The following is an 18,747-nucleotide window of genomic DNA, read 5'->3' as shown; positions in this document are numbered from 1 at the left end:
AAAAATCCATGGGTAACTCTCGATAGGGCAAGGAAAAAAAAATCTATGTGCACCTGAGATTGTTCAATAATTTCGAAGATAGAATCCCACATTGAATAAAAATAAAATGTAAATATAAATTGAATGGACTCAGCACTTCCAGACTTGAAGCTTTTAAATGGGTATTTCCAACATTGTATGTTGAACCATAATGTTGCACAAGTGGACTCCTCAGAGAGGTCTTCGGTTCAAGTCTCTCAACTTGCATTATGTTTCTCTACATGTTTGGATGTTGGCATCTCCATGTGCAAGACGGGTTTGCACATGACGGCAAGTGTTGGAGAGCTTGATATGTATTGTTCGGTTCATTTCCTAACAATTTAAGTTTTTTGGATAATTGGTGATCCTACAATATACACGTACGTTGTGAAGCAAATTCCATTTCATTGTTTTAGATATAGTTATTCTCCACTAGGTTATTAAGACCATCAAATCTAGACCAGCAATTAAAGCCAAATTCCTTTCTTTATGGCCCATACCTTGGATGAGATTGTCCTGTTTCAGAAAGATCTCTCTGAGTCTGCTCTGACCACAAGGATTATATTTGAGATTGAATTTGTCAAATCGATGAAAGGTACTTTTATCAGCATGCACATCCAGTAGATCAACATTAAGATCATGACTGCAATGCAATTGTTAACAATCAGAGAGAGGCAGGAAGGGGGGTTTCCACTTCTAAAAGCAAAAACAAATATCAACAGAACAATAAGCATGCCAACCCTGTTAACTGCAGACTCTCAAAGACTTCCTTAAGTGTAAGATATATTCCATCACGAAAAATGACAACCTGCACAATGGAACACAAAAGCATAACTAAGGAGCATTGACTAGAAGTAATTACATAGTTCTTGGAAACAAAAACCAAAGCAGGAGTACTTTTATCTCCATTTATCCAAATTATCATGAAATTAAGCAACAGGCTGAAAGAATTCAAAAAGATGAAATAAAATAATAAAAATTATACCTCATCTGGTTCTTTTCTTAATTTTGACTTAATGAAGCGCAGAAGATGCTTCTGGTTCATGCAAGCAGAATGGTGCACGTGAGTATCAACTTTTCTGATATTGTAGAAATCACGATGGGGTGCACTTTTCTGGGCTAAAAACTCCCGATCTGCATTCACTAACAGATGAAGACGGAATTTCTGTGTGGTGATCAAGTTAAAGATATAAGCACAGATCACAACAAATCACAAAAAGCAAAAGTCCCAAAATCTGAAGGATATCACCTCCTCAAGAAATCGTAATCGATGATGGCATGCAGACCGAACATTTCCAATGGAAGTAACTTTTAGGAGGTGATGCATATCAGTGAAAAACGTTGTTGAACTTGCAACCGGGAAAAGATCTGTGGAGTCTGAGAGAGGGAGAGAGAGAGAACCTGCTTGAAGATACTCATACTTGGGAAATTAAAGAATGATAACCAATCATTGAGGTCTACATTAATGGATAATTCCATCTAGTGCATCATGTGTTGTTTGTGAAGCTTACCGTTTTCACTTGCATAAACGTGTACAACTCCGTCTTCCATCCTAAAGTGGTGCTGCTTGCAAATTAAAGAATAGCTTTTGACATAAGGCATAAGAGAGAAAAAGCATTGCTTCACTTCTTTGCTTTTTGCAAAGCAAACACAGGAAGCTAAACTTCACATCATTTTATATATATCAGTTAAGCAAATGGCAACTCACAGCAGTGGCTTCAACAGGGACAAAGCAAAGTGGATCATTCTTTGTTCCAGATGCACAAGATTCTCCCACAGTTGCCTTTATCCATGGGGCAACTTCCCTGTAGACATACTTCTCCCGCAAATCCAAACAATCACGAATCATCTTCCATACTTCCTCCTCTTCCTTGTTCATTGACTCTATTATCAGTTATTTGACGGGAAGATGAAAACCAATCAAATTAACACGAAAGAATTGGAAGAAGCACAAGTCATTTAGGTTGACAAATCGTAAATCTAATCAAGAACAAAATCTCATTGATTTCCCCAAAATACCAGATGATATTAACATAAATAATTAAGCAGATAATACATCACTACCACCTACATGCCAGCCAACCAATGATTTAATCAGGAAATTCAATGTGAAAAAGGCTTGAAAGCAATGTGAGTGAATAGACAAAAATTCCAGTGAAATCCCAGGACCAGGAAGTTTACAATACATACCATGCACTGTAGCTGTCAGAGGTAAAAAAATGTTGGTTAAACTAGGATCATTCCCCATGATGTGCATTGAGGTTGTATCTGCCTTTCCATCACCATATTGATCTACATTTTCCTTTGCTTCATTTGCAATTGCTCTATTTTTCTGTTCTAGAATACAGCTCCTGTTGTCATCATTGAATGGAGGAGCAGATAAATTTTGAATGTTTGAACTGTTATCCTGCAAAACATCAACATATGGCATACTTTACATGATATCCTTCAAATATAATTCCTTTCACCGCTTCAAAATCAAAAACAATAGCTAAAGAACTTTTCAAGCATAACTTGCAGCTTAAAAAAAACAGATCATTCATGGTATACCAGTGAAAACAATCAATACTCATTCAATGGTAAAATAAATCACTCAACATCACATGTTTCAAATAAGAAGATAACTACACATACATTTAAATTTATACATTCAGCTGAAGAGTCAATGTTCTCATAAGTGTAGAGGTCCTCTCCAGTAGCAAGCTCTGTTCCTTCATCGTCAGAATCTCCTGCACTTCCAAATGCATAGCCACCTGAGGATCTAGGAGTCATTAGCCTACCACCTGATCCCACCCACATAGATTGATCCTGTCCTGAACAAAGAAAAACGGAATAAAAACTGATGCAAGATGTCAGAAATGTAATTCCAAAAACAGGGAAAACAAGGACTAGGGAACAAAAAAATTAAATTAAATTACAATAATAAATAAATAAGTGCACATATTTTGCTTTAACCTAACCAATTTCTGACAAAATGCAGGACAGTTTTGTTATGTGCAACAACTGCTGATGACTTCACTAGACTAAAATCTAAATAGCTCATTGGAATCTCAAATTCTTGGAGATTTAAAAGTTAGGACAAAGAATTTAAAAAAAAATAAAGGCAAGCCCAGAACATTATAAAATTTAATCATTTTCATGTGTAACGTTCCTGGCTGACATGGAATCTTATTTATGTTACTAGTAACAAGATTCCAATTTCTCAGTGGGATTCCTGGTAATGGGATTCCAATCCCATGTCTTTAATTTCGACCATCAAAAATTTGCCTTAAGCTCTTCATCTCACTCAAAGATACATGCATACACCCACATATCTCAATAAAAATAACAAGGCTTTTACAGTTCATTTGGATTGAGTGATTTGGAGAGAAAAGAAAAGAAATCAATTTCCCTTGGTCCTAGTCCCATGCTTGGATTACTAAAGAGGAAAGAAATGAGGATAAATGGAGAGAAAATGATTTATCTTACAACCTACTTTGTTAACTCTCCAAAATTGGACAGGTTGGGAAAGAAAAAAAAAATGAGATAATTATAACCTGTAAGAGTTTCTTTTCTTTTCTATTATATAGTCTATCCAAACAAGATTGGAGAGGAATCACTATCTTTTCTTTTCTTTTCTCTCCAGCTTAACAAATCAAAGGCGAGAGAAAACACAATCTTTTCCTTTTCTTTTCTTTTTTCTCTAAATTAAAAGAAATCATTTCTTTTCTTCTCTTCTAGATTCTTAAACATAGAGTTATTCCATGCCATCTAGTTTGTTTGTAAGGCAAACATAAAGTATTTCTAACATCCAGAATTGCTTTTTGCTATCAACTAAACAATAATGTAACAGTGTTAGTGTGTTACAGCTTCATTATCAATATCATTAATCAGAATTACTTTCTTCCAAAATACCACAGTCCAAACTCATTGATCTTACAGATAATCTCGCTACAAATAACTTTATATCCAGGTGAATAATTAAAATAAATGTCCTTTTCGCCCAAATAATTTTGATAGACACAGAGTAGAATAATAACAAAATAAAAATACCATCTTTAGGCGGTAGACTAGAAGGAATCAAATTGGACTTATCCCAAGAATTTGACAAAGCTTGATTTCCAGATCGCATTAACTGATAACATTTGGCCTCATCATCATCGAACCACTGGTTCGATAAACCTACATTCGGCATTGAAGACGAAACTCTGTAGCTACTAAGCAGCACGTTCTCATCCAAAGACCTAGCAGTGTTCCTATCAATCTCAATCTCTCCATCGGAGACGAAATAGCTTCCGCCGCCGTCGTCTTCGGAAGCGAGCAACTGATCATCGGCGGCGACGGCGGTGGCGGAGGAAGGGCATCGGCGGCGGAGCTTGATGAGGCGGTCGAGGACTTGGTCGACGGTGCGCTTGTGGATGTAAAAGGCGGAGATCGCCATTACTGAAGCTCCGAACAACGCAGCCAATGCCAAGTGCATGGACGACGAGGCGGCTTGTGAGGAAGAAGAAGATGAAGATGAGGAGGAGGAGTCCATTTTCGGGTCTGTTTGGTCGTTGTGCTGCGTTACGAGTTTTAGGGGTTTATGATCAGTAGTAGAGATTGATGCAGCCCTTGTTTTTTTTTAACTTTGTATGAGACGTGTGTTGTTGGGTTTTTTTGTTTGTTGTGGACAGCAGTGGCGGTTTAGGCGACTGTGTACCGCCGAGAGGAGTGAAGTGTCGTTTGAAGTTTGTGTCAAATGGGACCCTCTTGTCAAATTTTCGACCCCACCTCCCTAAACCAAAAAAAAAATATATTATTTATTTTTATTTCAGTTTTCTTAATTTAATTTTGGAGATTTTTTTTTAAGATCTTTGATATTAAGATTTTATAACATAAAGGACATTCCATATTTTTATAATGTTTGAGGTCCTTCAAATCAAATCTAAGAAAATTCAATCCAAAAAGATTCTCTGGTCCAAGCCAAAAAAAAATTCAATTCAGAAAAAATTTCTGGTCCAAAACCAGAAAAAATTCTCTGAATTGAATTTTCATAATGTCTGGGAAATTTCTCTGGTCCAAACTAGAAAAAATTCAATTCAAATTAGAGAAATTCTCTTTGATTTACTTATAATTTCCTCTTATTTGTTTACCATTTTATTTGCCTTCAACAACAACCACCATCTAGGTTTGAATTTTTCAGGTCTAAACCAAAGAAATTCTTTCTAAACCAAGGAAATTCTCTATGATTTACTTATCATTTTCTCTTATTTGTTTTACCATTTTCTCTGCCTTCAACAACAACCATTTGAATAAATCAACCTCAACTGTGGATTAAACAACAGATTTAAGAACATACATTAATGAGACGAATGAGATCTAGGGTTTACAGATGAGGGGAAGGAAGAAGACCACGCCTCCATCTCCTTCTCCTACTACCTCGACGCTGTAGAACTGAAGTTCGAGCTTGCCATTCTTCGGTACCGGAATCTCTCCAGTACCGACGACTCCACGTAGCCCTTGTTGTGTCACTACTGTTAAAGACTGAATTGTTGAAATCTAGCGAAGTCAAAGGCTTCATCATTGGCATAAAGACCATGCGAGTTCCGAGAGTAAAGCCTGAACCAACCCTATTTCCAAGCAAAACTTGAGCTGCTTTGAGAGATTTCAAAGCTATCTTTGAAAACACAGAAGAGAGAAGAGAGAAGAGAAAACAGAGAGAGAGAATGAGAGATTGTTATATATGGGCGTGGATGAGGGATCTTAGACTACCAAAAAAAAATTATTGTGAATCTCTCCCATTACTAAAAGTTGGAGAGGGATGTTAGACTAATTTTCCCTTCAATTTTTTAGAAATTGAGCTTTTTATTTTTTATATTTTTTTGTCTTTACTGAATATTTTTAAAATTTGAAGCAATTTTTTAATTTTTTTTAGATGCACCTTACTTAAATGTATCCAAATAGTAAAATATTTGTAAACAAATATTTTAGAAAATTAATAAATATACAAAAATATGAAGAATGTACTGAATTTTATTTTTATTTTTTTTGTATTTTTGGTATTTAGTGAATTTTTTAAAGATTTTTTTTTTTTTTTGCAAAAATTGCACTTTTTAAGTGTATTATGTTAGGTATGTCTAAAAAAAAATTTAAAAAAATGCTTAAATTATTAAAAAAATTTAGTGAAAACAAAAAAATACGAAAAATTAAAAAAAATATAATTTTTTGAAAAGTGAATTCTGAAAACTGAAACCAAACAAAGTGATTAAAATTTTATTCCAACAGAAAATTGCGACCGTGTTTGGTTTGCCTTTGGAATCATGATTTTAAAGGCAAAATTTTCAAATCACTTTTTAAAATTCATAACCAAATACACAACTCAAAACTCAATTCAAAAATTAATTTCAAAACTCATAACCAAACACACAACTCAAAACTCAATTCAAATTTTTTTTCAAAACTCAAAACTAAAATCTTTTCAAAACTCTATTTTAAAAGACAAAATTCAAAAAAATATATATTTTTTTAAATTATTTTTAGAATCATGATTTGAGAATGTAGTCGTATTTTGAGTTATGAGTTTTGAAAATAGAAAATTTGTTTGGTTATGAGTTTTGAGTTGTATTTTAAAATTTTTTGGATTTATTTTTTTCAAATATTTAAAAAAATTCTTAATTTTATTTTTTAGGATAAATATTTTATATTTTAAATATTTATTTATTTATTTTAATGTGTACTATATTTCATACATTTATGTGTTGTATTTTTTTAATATTAAAAAAATTTAAAATTATTTTTTATTTTAAATATATATTTTTTGTTTTAAATATTTTATTTTATTTTATAAATATATTTTTAAATATTTTATTTTTTTTGTTATGTGTTGATTATAATTTGAGTGCAGAGTTTTGAAAGTAATGTGAAATTTTGAGTTATGTGTTTGGTTAGGAGTTTTGAAAATAATTTTTCAATTGAGTTTTGAGTTATATGTCTGGTTACGATTTGAGTGTAAAATTGTGTTTTAAGTTTAAAATATTAAAATTAAAAATTAAAATATTTACAAAATAAAATAAAATGTTTAAAATAAAAAAAATTAAATAAAAATTATATATTTAAATTTAAAAAATAAAATTTTCTTAAACATTTTTTAATATTTAAAAAAAATCCAAAAAATTCAAAATACAACTCAAAATTCAGAAACTCAATAAAACTCAAAATACAACTCAAAACTCTTTTCGAAAATTAAAAATTTAAAAACTCCTGTCAAAACTCATAATCAAATAAATTTTCTCTTTTCAAAACTCAACTCACAATTTCACACTCAAATCACAACTCCAGAAAAAGAATCACAATTCCAAAACTAAACCAAACACTACCTACTTCTTTACCCAATTTCCACCCTCACCCCTGTTGAAAAAATAATGATTTTTTGTTGACTTTAATGTAATATTAAAGTGGGTGTCAATCCTCAATTGAGGTGGAGTTAAGTGAGTTTAGATTCTTTGTAGTGAGATCTTTACACCGCAAAAAGAATGACAAAAAATCATTAAGGCTTGAATGAGAAATTAACTCATTAAGTTGGCCTCATGAAAGAAGTGTTGGACAATGTGTAAAACCTTGTATCCGACATTGATTGTAGAGGAGAACATTGATAGGTATTTAAAAGCCATTTTTTGCATAAGGGTGTAAGCCCATTGGGGCATCCAAATTTTCCGAAGGAAAGGAATTATGAATGCTTCAAGGATGGACTTGGGCCAAGACTATGGTTTAAGTTGGTTGTTGTAGTAATCCCGGTTTCGACCCTTTTTTCATGTTTTACCACTTCAACTGGGCAGGTCGGGGATCGAGCTACCTGGTCAACTCGCGAGGGTCTAAGGGGCAGCGCCGCTTTGGCGGGTCCTATGGCAGCGCCCTGGCGAGGTTGAGGGGCAGCTCCCCCGAAGTAAAAATGCAAAATGCATTCGAAGTTGTAGAGTGCATCTCAGAATTCTTGTCCTTGTTTATTTCGTTGTTAAGTTTCACATGTCTCGGAGGGTGCGAGATCGGGTCCGAGGTGTCGGGAGTTGAACCGAGGAACTTTCCAGACTGAGGACCAGGGCCGCACGTGCGGGAAAAAGGTTGCATGTGCGGGGGATGAGGCCGCACGTACGGGAAATAGGGGAGGAGTGTGAAGCACACTGCTAAAAAGGCAGGTGTAAGAGTGAGGTGCAGGGGAAAAGGCCGCACGTGCGGGGGTGAGTGTCGCACATGCAGGAGCACACGCCGCACGTGCGGGAGGAGGCTCCGCACGTGCGGAGGTTAGGTGAGATCCGAGCTTTCTCTCTTTCTTCTCTCTTTGGGCTGATTGTGTATCACTTTTTGTGTATCTTTCTCTCTCTAAAAACATTTCCTCTCCCTTCTCTCTACATTTCCCTACGCCAAATTGGATCAAAACCTTGATTTCTCAAGATCCATTAGAGTTCTACCATAGATTCTTCATCAAAGTTGGTTAACTTCTCGAGGGCTTCATTGTGTGCAGTGAAGATCGAGTTTAGACACCATTGATTTTGGGGGTTTCATCTCATTTCTTCTTATTTTTGCAAGATCTAGATGATTTTCAAAATCATCATTCGATAGCTTTGAAAATTGATTGTTAATTCAAGAAGTTGAGCGATTTTGAAAGTGGGTTTGTCTCTTGTTCTTTTAAAATGATCTTATGGGTTTTGATCTTCGTTGATTAAAGAAAAGATGATTTTGGAAAGTTTTCTTTCAAAAGATTTGAGTTGTATAGTTTTAGTGAGAAATCCTAGAATTTGGGAATTTTTTTTAAAGAGACTGAAAATCCATGAATGATATTGTCATATTTATTTTGTGTGTCAAAATAAATGGATGTTTGAAAAATTTCTTATTTATATTTATATAAATGATGAATTTCAGAGAATATGAGAATTGTTGTTCATTTTGAAAATTATTGTTCAAAACGTTAAAATAGTCTTGAAATGACTAATTGTTGAGGATACTTGAGAAGAGGGAATTGTGTTATTCCTTGGATGATGAATTAGAATAAAAGTATTTATATTCATCTTGTGTTATTGGCATATCAATTCATTTGATTACATTAAACTTTGAAAGTTGATTTGGAAACTTGCATTGAGAAAAGAATGTTGAGAAACAAGTTTCCATGAATTGATTTTGGGATAAATACGGTGGTAAGTCTTGACAAGTGGTGTACATGAAATTGAATAGGTGCCGAGCCTTCCGGTTAATACTGGTAAAAATGAGAGCTTATAGGTGTCGAGCCTTCCAGTCAATGTTGGCAAAAGTGACAAATTGGTAGTACTTGTATAGTCTACTTGCTGACACTAACCTAGGGATTTCCAGAGTCGTATGTACTGCTCTTGAAATGAATTGTTAAGGTTTGAAGAATTAAAATTGCATAACATCATTGAGTATGATGGTTTTCAAAGATGAAGATGTGATTTTTTTTCAAAAAGGCATAGCATGGCATGTGCATTTCATCTCTTGAGACTTGTATAAAATATATATACTTTGTTAAGAATTTCCTACTGGGCTTTATGCTCACCCTACGGGATTTTTGTGCAGGAAACGATATGGTGATGCCGCCTAACTAGAGGCGAGGAAATGTGTGTTGGGAGTACGAGACTCTCATTTTGCTGTGACTCTGTGTGTAAGCCAAGGGCTATATGTGTGAGGGTTTGAATAATCGTTTTGTGTAACCAAGCTCAAGCCTTGGAAACATGTAAATCCCTTAAGGGTATTTATTTGTTTATTTACTTGTTGTTAGATTAATGTATTGTTGTATGAAGAACTATTGTATCATGTAATGTAAGTTTGGAGATTAATATTCGGTTTCCTTGAAAAAGCCATGATTGTTGTATTATCGTTTGGGCTAGAAATTTTGGGCATTACAGTTATGCAAAAATTGCCACACGTGCGCATGCCCAGACTGGACCGGACCGGACCAGATCGGGTCGAGGTCGGGGTCGGGGTCGGGGTCGGGGTCGGGGTCTGGGGTCTGTGGATCTTAGGTCTTGGTCTTGGGCTTGGGCTTGCTGGAATGGATTGAGTGTGGTGGTTGGGCTTGGACCATTCATCTTAATCTTTTTCAGCCAAGTTAGATGTGTAAGCTGCAGGCAAACCCTAGTTTTTTCTATTGATGATGGAATTAAACCCATTAGTTTTGCCAAATTAATTCTGGTTAATGCAGAATTAATTCTTGCATTTGTTGAAGGGGAGTCTCTTCCTCTCTCCCTCCATGTGTATAAAAGGAGGCCTTCTCCTTTAGCATTCTATACCAGAAATTGTTGTTATTCTAGTCTTTCAAAAGTTTTCCAGTTTTGTGTTTTTCTTCTTGTGAGAGAGTGCTGCAAAATTCTTTTCGCCGAAGCTATTTAGTCGGTGCATTGCGTAGCTGGTTCAACCGTCGTATCCTGGGAGACAGACATCGAACAACCTCCAGCACCCAACCGATGAGGCGACGAATTTGTTTTAAGGACACTGTCTAGTGCATGCTTCGGTTTGCTTCATTTTGCTAGTTTATTTTATTATGAATTTCTGTAAATTAAAGCATGTTCTTGTTCTTAAATTCTATTTGTTTATTCAATATGAATCTATTTCTTTTATGTTATCATACAATTTGTACAACAAGCTTAAAACAAATTAATATATTTTTTGCATGAAATAAAACGAATAGAATTGTGTATGCTGTTGACTATAGAAATAGGCTTTCTGTTGGTTTGTAGAAAATAGATAAGCCCACTGTTTTCATGATTAGTTTTGTTTTGGTCTATTTTTATAAACCACATGTTTCTCTGTGTTAGAATAAAAAGGAAAAAAAAACACCTTGGCTAGAGTTTTGTTTTGGTGTCAGTGTATTAGAAGATGTACAAGGTTTGTCCACTATTTGCATTTGAATTCATTTTCCTTCACCCTTTTTTCGAGGCATGCCTACAATATATATATTTTTTTTATAAAAAAGAAGAAGAAGAAGAAGAAGAAGAAGAATTACATACTACTAGTTATTGTTGCATATATGATCTCCTGGTCTTTAAACTCATGTGTAATTTAATAAATTCATATATGACATGGTGGGTTTATTGAATTCATAATTGTACTGGAATGGTTGAATTTAATCAGAATTATTTTTCTCTCTTGCATAATTTGTATGCTTATTTCGTGTCTAGTATAATTTTATTTTATGAGCATGGTTCTATAATTTACCACCATGCTTTGCATGTCTTTTTATTTTATAATTTTATAATATAATCTGCATGTTCATAAGTGTTTAAATTTTAGTTGACATGCTCATTAGTTTCTAGTATAAACATCATGTTCAATATGGTTACATACTAGATTAATTCACATAGTTTTATTTTCTAGATTTAAATCAATTTTACATGCTTCTTATTCTAGAATTATTTACATTTTAATTACTATAGACTTATTTGCATGTTAATTGCTAGAATAATTTACAAGTTTATTACATGTTTATTGTGGTTTAAACTCTAGCCTATTAAAGTTGTAATTTAATTTTGGAGTTACAAATTTTATTTTAAAGTTGTAATTTGATTTTGGAGTTACAAATTTTATTTTAAAGTTGTAATTTAATTTTGGAGTTACAATTTTTTTTTTAAAGTTATAATTTAATTTTGGAGTTAAAAATATTATTTTAAAGTTTTAATTTAATTGTGAAGTTATAAGTTGTATTTTGTTTTGGTAACTTATCTAGCATTTTAATTCATTGGTTAATTTTATTGGCTAGATGGTTTCAATTATTTCTTATATTTACTTTTTGCTTAGATTATTTGTTTGTATTTTGTTGTGATTTTCTGCTAACCTTGTTTTACAGAAATACCTATGCGAAAGGGAATGGGAAAAAAAAAAAAAAAAAAAACAAAACCAAATGAATAGATTGGGTTGCACAAACGAAATTTATGGATTATGTAATTTAAGCATTTTTTGCTTGAGATTTAGTAGTGGTTACTTGCCAATTTTAAAGCAAGGTTGTTTGCTTGGCATATTAAAGCATTTTATATTCTTGTATTGTTGTAGCAATTTTTATATTGCTTGTAAATTTGGAACTGGTTTGTTTTAACCTAGTTCATCCCTAGAAAATTTAATTCTAAAAATTGTTTCTCACAAACTAGGAGTCAACATGCTCTTGAAAGTTTTTTCAAAAGGTTAACTAGGTTTTAAGTGGGATCGATGTGACCCCTCCAGTCTTCCTGGGAACATTCTTGACCATGTTCGATTCTAGGTTAAGTGGTTAGACTAGTTTTGAATTAAATTTTCAATTGTAGGATTTTCTAAGGGTTAAGTTTAATTTCTAGAAACACAAAAATTGATGTTCTGTTGTATTTTTCAGAAATGGCAATTGTCACCAATGATGCTGCTACTGCTAATGTTAGTGGGGATCTAAATCCCAAGGCAACTGACTTGGCAACCCCAACTGTGACCTCTGTGGTCAACCCTGGTGTTACTCCGGCGATTCTAGGAGGACCGCTCAATCACTATGAGCGCCCATAGAAATTTGCTGGGGGTGAACTTCAAGAGATGACAGCAAAAAATGTTGTTCTACTTGACCACGCTGAACCTTGCAAAGGTTTTGAGTGAAGATCCTCTAGCCGTGACAGAGAATGAGCCAGATAGGCAGAAAGTCGTGGCACTTGACACATGGAAGTAGACAGACTATCTTTGCCAGAACTATGTGTTCAACAGCTTGGCAGACTCACTCCACAATGTGTTTTGTGCCAAGAGCTCAGCAAAGAAGTTATGGGAATCTCTGGACAAGAAATACAGGACTAAGGATGCCGGGGCAAAGAATTTTGTTGTGGGCCGGTTCCTGGACTTTAAAATGGTAGATTCAAAAACTATGATAAGCTAAGTCCAGGAGTTCCAAGTAATCTTGCATGAAATTCGTGCTAAGGAGATGCCGTTGAACGAGTCATTCCAAGTTGCTGTGATCATTGAGAAATTTCCCAATGGTTGGAGGGACTTCAAGAACTACTTAAAGCACAAGCGCAAGGAAATGTCAGTTGCAGAATTGGTTGTCCGACCCCAAATTGAGGAGCATAATAGAAAGAAATGAGGGAGTACCTCCTCTATGAAGGCCAATGTCATTGAGCATGGCAAGTCTTTTGGGGTGAGGAAGAAGCCTCCTGTGAACAAGGGCTGAAAGCTAGGGCCAAGGGGTGGTGTTGCAAAAAAGTCGGCATACAAGCCGCAGGAACCTGGTTATCGGTTCTTAGGAAAGTGCTACAATTGTGGTAACGAGATTCATCGGGCTAATGACTGCCGCAAGCAGAAAAAGTCATACAAGACCCAACTTCGTGCTCATATGGCAGATATACAAGAGCACTCCTATAATGAGGATGACATGCTCTTGTCTGCCGTTGTCTCTAAAGTGAATATGGTGGGTTCAAACCCAAAAGAATAGTGGATTGATATTGGGGCAACATGCCATATTTGCTCTAAAAAGAAGCTGTTTACAACTTTCAAACTGGCTACAAATGGTGAGAAGTTGTCTATAGGAAACTCTGCTACCTCAATTGTTGAGGGGAAAGGAAAGGTGGTCCTGAAATTGACCTCAGGAAATGAGCTGACCTTGAACGAAGTCCTGTATGTTCCGAACATTCGTAAGAATCTTGTCTCAGGGTCTCTTCTCAGCAAACATGGTTTTCGCATGGTCTTTGAGTCCGATAAGGTCGTTCTGACCAAGAGTAGAGTGTATGTGGGTAGGGGTTATATGTTAGGGGGGTATGTTTAAACTCAATGTAATGACTGTTATCCCAAAGATGAATAAAGATGCATATTCTTCTGCTTACATGCTTGAGTCTTCCAATTTGTGGCATGGTAGACTAGGACATGTGAACTTTGAATCTTTATGTAGATTAATCAAATTAGATCACATACCATATTTTAAAATTAATCCAAAACACAAGTGTGAAACTTGCGTTGAAGCGAAATTGACAAGATCTTTATTTCATTCTATTGAAAGAAGTTCAGAGCCGTTGGACTTAGTGCATAGTGATATGTGTGACTTAAAGTTTTGTAACGCCCCGTATTTTATTACTCGAATAACCTTACCAATATTCATTAATTAAGTCCATTTACAAATAACATTTCATCCTTAGATGAAATGATGAATAACTAAATACACATATTCCCTCTTGTTAAACAACAATGACATTTACATACAAATAAAAGAAATGCCCTAAGGCTTACAATAAAATAGAGGACACTACTCTTTACAAAAAATAGCACTCAGCCAAACAACAAATGAAGTAATACAATCCATCACTACATTACACTTATGAAATGGTAAAACCCATTGTTTGATCTTCAAATCAAAAAACATTCCCTGTACACATGTACAGGTAAGGGGTGAGCAATCACTAGCTCACCAAGCAATCTCATATTAAAACATTAGAAGTTATACGTGTACCAAAATACTCATACATATACGCGAAATCATATCATGTCAAAAGCATATGATTTTATTACATAATCTCTTAAATCCAATTTATTTAATTAACCACAACAAGTTAACTTAAATAAATAAACATGCTTCAATAGCAACATGACATCCTTTTCAATTCATTCAATTATCTCAATATCAATTGAATCAAATAACTAAACAATTCATCAAATCCATTTTGTATGGTCTTATGAGATGAATGCATATGCCATGTCATGCTCAAAATATTTTTCTCATCTTTTGAAAATCTTATGCACAATGCCATTTTGAAAACACATTAATCCAACAATTTCAATAAAATTCCAAGATGTAAATGTGACTCAGGTAATCCCTAGGATGGTGTCTGCAAGTAGACTATACAAGTACTACCAATTTGTCATTTTTATCAGTATTAACTGGAAGGCTCGACACTTGTAATTTGTCATTTTTACCAGTATTAACTAGAAGGCTCGACACCTATCATCTACACCACCTTTCAAGACTTATGTTAGGTTTTTATTCTTGGCAACCCCGTTTGACAAAACTCCTTTCAGATGTATTTATTTTCGCACTTTTATTTCAGTGAGGCTATGAGTTTATTAGATGCGAATCCAAACCCGAATCGAACCATGCAGAGAAGTTTGTGATGTTAATGCTTTCAAGATTGCCACTTCGCTGATTATTACGGGGGTCGAGCTGCCCGGTCAGCTCGCGGCCAAAGCAAAATGCAAAATTGCATTCAAAATTGCATGTCCGTCGTTGCTCGCTCGAGCCAAGGAATTCTCGCTCGAGCTAGGGCTTGCTCGCTCGAGCCAAGGAATGCGCGCTCGAGCCAAGGATTGCGTCCATACAAAAACCTGAAAGAGTGTATTCCTCGCTCGAGCCAAGGATCCGTCGCTCGAGCCAAGGCACTAGTAGAAATCATGAAAAATACACTCCTCGCTCGAGCCAGCAAATCTTCGCTCGAGCGAGCCTCAGAATCCGGATTTTTCAAGGAGTTTGTTTTCTTCCCAATCTAGGATTACTTTTGGTTCTCTATAAATACTTGGTTTTCTCCCAAAACTAAGGGATTGATTGAAGTCCTCCAGATCTTCTTTTTAGTTCTTAAGGTTTATATCTGGGGATATTTTGTTTGTTTTCTTTGATGTTTTTATTGAGTCTTCAACTCATGATTTAAAGAGAGTACATCAAAGATTTGTTTGTTATACACAAAAGAGAGAGTTATTCTTCAGTTGTAGATTCTGAAGAATTCGAGCCTGAAGCTTTGGTGGAATCCGGAGTGGCTCATCAGAAAGACAATTCCGTGGTGAAGATGGGGTTGGAAGAGGCACATAGAGGTTGGTTCAATTAGGCGTTGTGGATTCGCTAGGTAATTGAGAGTATACCTGTGTAATTCCTTTAAATCTTCTTAGTGGATTGTTTTGTGGCTGTTGCCCGTGGTTTTTTTTATCACAGTTGGAGGTGTCCAATTGTGGTTTTTTCCACGTTAAATCGTTGTGTCTCTTTGTCTTGATTGTTTGATTGGGATTGTTATATTCTGCTTAAAATTGATACATAATCACAAATCAACATCTAGGGGATTTCTAGATTTTTCAACTTACCACCGTATTTATCCCAAAATCATTTCATGAAAACTTGTTTCTCAACATTCCTTTCTCAATGCAAAGTTTTCAACTCAAATTTCAAAGCTCATCATTATCAAATGAATTGATATGCCAATGCAATGATTAATAATACAATACAATATTTCCTCCACTTTCAATACTTCCACACAATATTTCCATTGTGATCAAAATTCTTGTTTCTCATTTCAATATAATTTCTCAAGATGAATATAAATACTTTTATTCCAATTCATCCATGGGACAACATAATTCTCACACTTAGTGTAATTTTAACTATTTTGTCACTTCAAGACTATATCAACATTTTGAACAACAATTTCCAAAACTTCAACAATTCTCATATTCCATGAAAACCATCATTTATATGTAAACAAATAAACAAATTTTCAAACATCATTTATTTTGGCACACAAAATAAATATAACAACATCTTCAAAGATTGTCAACATCTTTCTTAAAAACTCTCAATTTCTAGGTTTTCTCACCAAAACCACTCATCTTCATTTATTGAAAGAAAGTTACCAAAAAATCTCTCTTCAATTCTCATAGTTCAAAACCCTCAATTTCTATTTTTAAAAGGAACAAGAAAGTAAAGCCACTTTCAAAAAAATTCTCTCATCTTTTTGAATCAACAATCAATTTTCAAAATAAATCAAAGGATAATTTTGAAAATCATCTAGATCTTGCAAAAACATATATATAACTCAAAAGAAATCCCTACTTATTAAATATTACCATTTCCATCCTATTATGTCAAAAGTTATGGTATAATCTTAATAACACATTTTTAACTATAACGAATATAACCTTTTAACCAAAACTAATTTAATCCACTAAATTAGTAAGTTTATTATATTAAAAAATTTTCAAATTAATAATACCAAACCTAACTTCACATGCCTTATCTCTCAAACATAACTATATTTCAACATAACCATTTTTCATGCCAAGTTATTTAAAGAGGTAATATTTTTACCAAATTCTCTACCAATAATAATTTCACAACTTTTTCTAAATTTATGTAACCAACATGATATTTACATAAAAAATTATAAAATATACCCAATAGTAACATTTTTGAGGTTATAAGTTTGAAAGTCCACATTTTACATTTTTATTTTCATAAAAATGAACACAACTTAATCGTCAACATGTCATCTTTTATAAAATATCATGAATATAACACTTTTAGAGTTTTTAATCCCAAAGTAACTCTATAATTTCTACTTAAGCATGTACTCCATATTCTTCAACATTAATTTATTTTTCTCAAAACAAAAATTCCAAATCAAAGATAAAAAAATTTAACTTTATATCTCAAAATAAATCATCTAATCATAATATGATGTAGAGACAATCCATACAACTATTAAATTTTATTTTCGAATTTCTTTGTAAAATTATCAACACAAAATGATTTTTCCAAATCAATCTCAAAATGCCAACATTCTTAACATTTCAACATAATTTTTATTCCAAAAATTACCAAACAAAAATCTATATATATATATGCAATACCTCTTATAATAATATATTTTCTCAAAATAACCCTAACATAACTTTAATGTAAAAATATGAAGAAAGTCTCTACCTTAAATAATGAAGAAGAGAAGATTTGAAAGGCACATCTTGCCCGATCATGAATTCGAGACTATCATTGCGAAGATCATGACGAGCTCTCCGACTTTCATTTACAAAGTTTTGCAAAATCTTACTCTAAGGATTCCCATTTGAAACTCAAAACTTAAGCAAAAATAGAAAAAAGAGAAAGGGACAGAGAGACGGACAGAGAGTGAGAGAGAGGCAGAGGATCTGCCGAACCAAGCCAAACAATCAAATGAAATGGAAATGAAGAAAAAATGATGGCAATGAGACAAAAAGGGAGGCCACCCACATGGGTTTGTCTCCCAAATATATATATATATATATATGTATATATATAATTTTTGTAATAATGTCTCAGAATTTATAATATAAATTATAAAATGATATAATTTTTCTCACCACAAAATCTAATATTTTTTTACACCACAAAATCTAATATTTTGCTCACCACGAAATATATACACATTTTATTAACTACAAAAATATATAATTTTTTTCACCATATGGTACACACCATAAAATCAACTGACAAATATTTATTATTATTCTATATAATAAATAATAACAACTCCCAAGGTGGTTACTACCAATCATATAATAGAAAAGGACCAAACAGTTAAATATGAGTAATTAAACAAACTCAAATTAAATTAAATCTAAATCATGGGTGTTGAATTAAATTTTCACCCATAAGCCAAACATCGCCCAATTACATATCAAAGTAGACCCAACAAATCTATCGAAATCATGATCTAAACATTAAAAATTAAATAACAAAATTCTGCTATAGATTAAATTGAACACCAATCAGTTCGTGAATTTTCATAAAATAACTACTCCTCATTTAATTCTGAAATTTTTATCCAACGTGCTAGACTTATATGGGAACAACATATAAAAATTTCATAATTTTCTAAGATCGGAAACTATTTTTAAAAAATACAAAACCGAACTGTTTTCGCACAGAATTTATACAACACTTAAATTCAAAATTTTGCTCAATTAAATTTATGCACTGGTTATTTAAAAAAAAAATTGGGTCAGTACAAGTTTATACAATCACGTGGTGGCAATAAGTACTTC

General features: G+C 33.6%; 1 protein-coding gene across 4 annotated transcripts in view; it reads right to left on the bottom strand.

The window, feature by feature from the left end:
• LOC114294955 (AMP deaminase) overlaps nucleotides 1-4,724 on the bottom strand; it is a 48,245-nt gene extending 43,521 nt beyond the window's left edge. The window contains exons 1-9 of one of the 4 annotated variants that reach the window (XM_028239144.2): nucleotides 4,051-4,724; nucleotides 2,653-2,831; nucleotides 2,209-2,425; nucleotides 1,727-1,902; nucleotides 1,530-1,581; nucleotides 1,268-1,395; nucleotides 1,004-1,183; nucleotides 759-826; nucleotides 519-661 (exon numbers count right to left, since the gene is read on the bottom strand). In XM_028239144.2, coding sequence (XP_028094945.2) covers nucleotides 519-661; nucleotides 759-826; nucleotides 1,004-1,183; nucleotides 1,268-1,395; nucleotides 1,530-1,581; nucleotides 1,727-1,902; nucleotides 2,209-2,425; nucleotides 2,653-2,831; nucleotides 4,051-4,534 — 1,627 coding nt within the window. In that variant the 5' untranslated portion in view covers nucleotides 4,535-4,724. Of the gene's footprint in view, nucleotides 1-518; nucleotides 662-758; nucleotides 827-1,003; nucleotides 1,184-1,267; nucleotides 1,420-1,529; nucleotides 1,582-1,726; nucleotides 1,903-2,208; nucleotides 2,426-2,652; nucleotides 2,858-4,050 lie in introns of all 4 variants that reach the window. The other 3 variants (XM_028239143.2, XM_082894448.1, XM_082894447.1) reach the window with 3 other exon arrangements.
• Between the last annotated feature and the right edge of the window lie 14,023 nt (nucleotides 4,725-18,747).

This window comes from Camellia sinensis, chromosome 11 (genome assembly GCF_055761805.1).
Source record: "Camellia sinensis isolate YWXY chromosome 11, ASM5576180v1, whole genome shotgun sequence".
Taxonomy (NCBI): Eukaryota; Viridiplantae; Streptophyta; class Magnoliopsida; order Ericales; family Theaceae; genus Camellia; species Camellia sinensis.
This window is presented reverse-complemented; position numbering and strand designations above follow the sequence as displayed.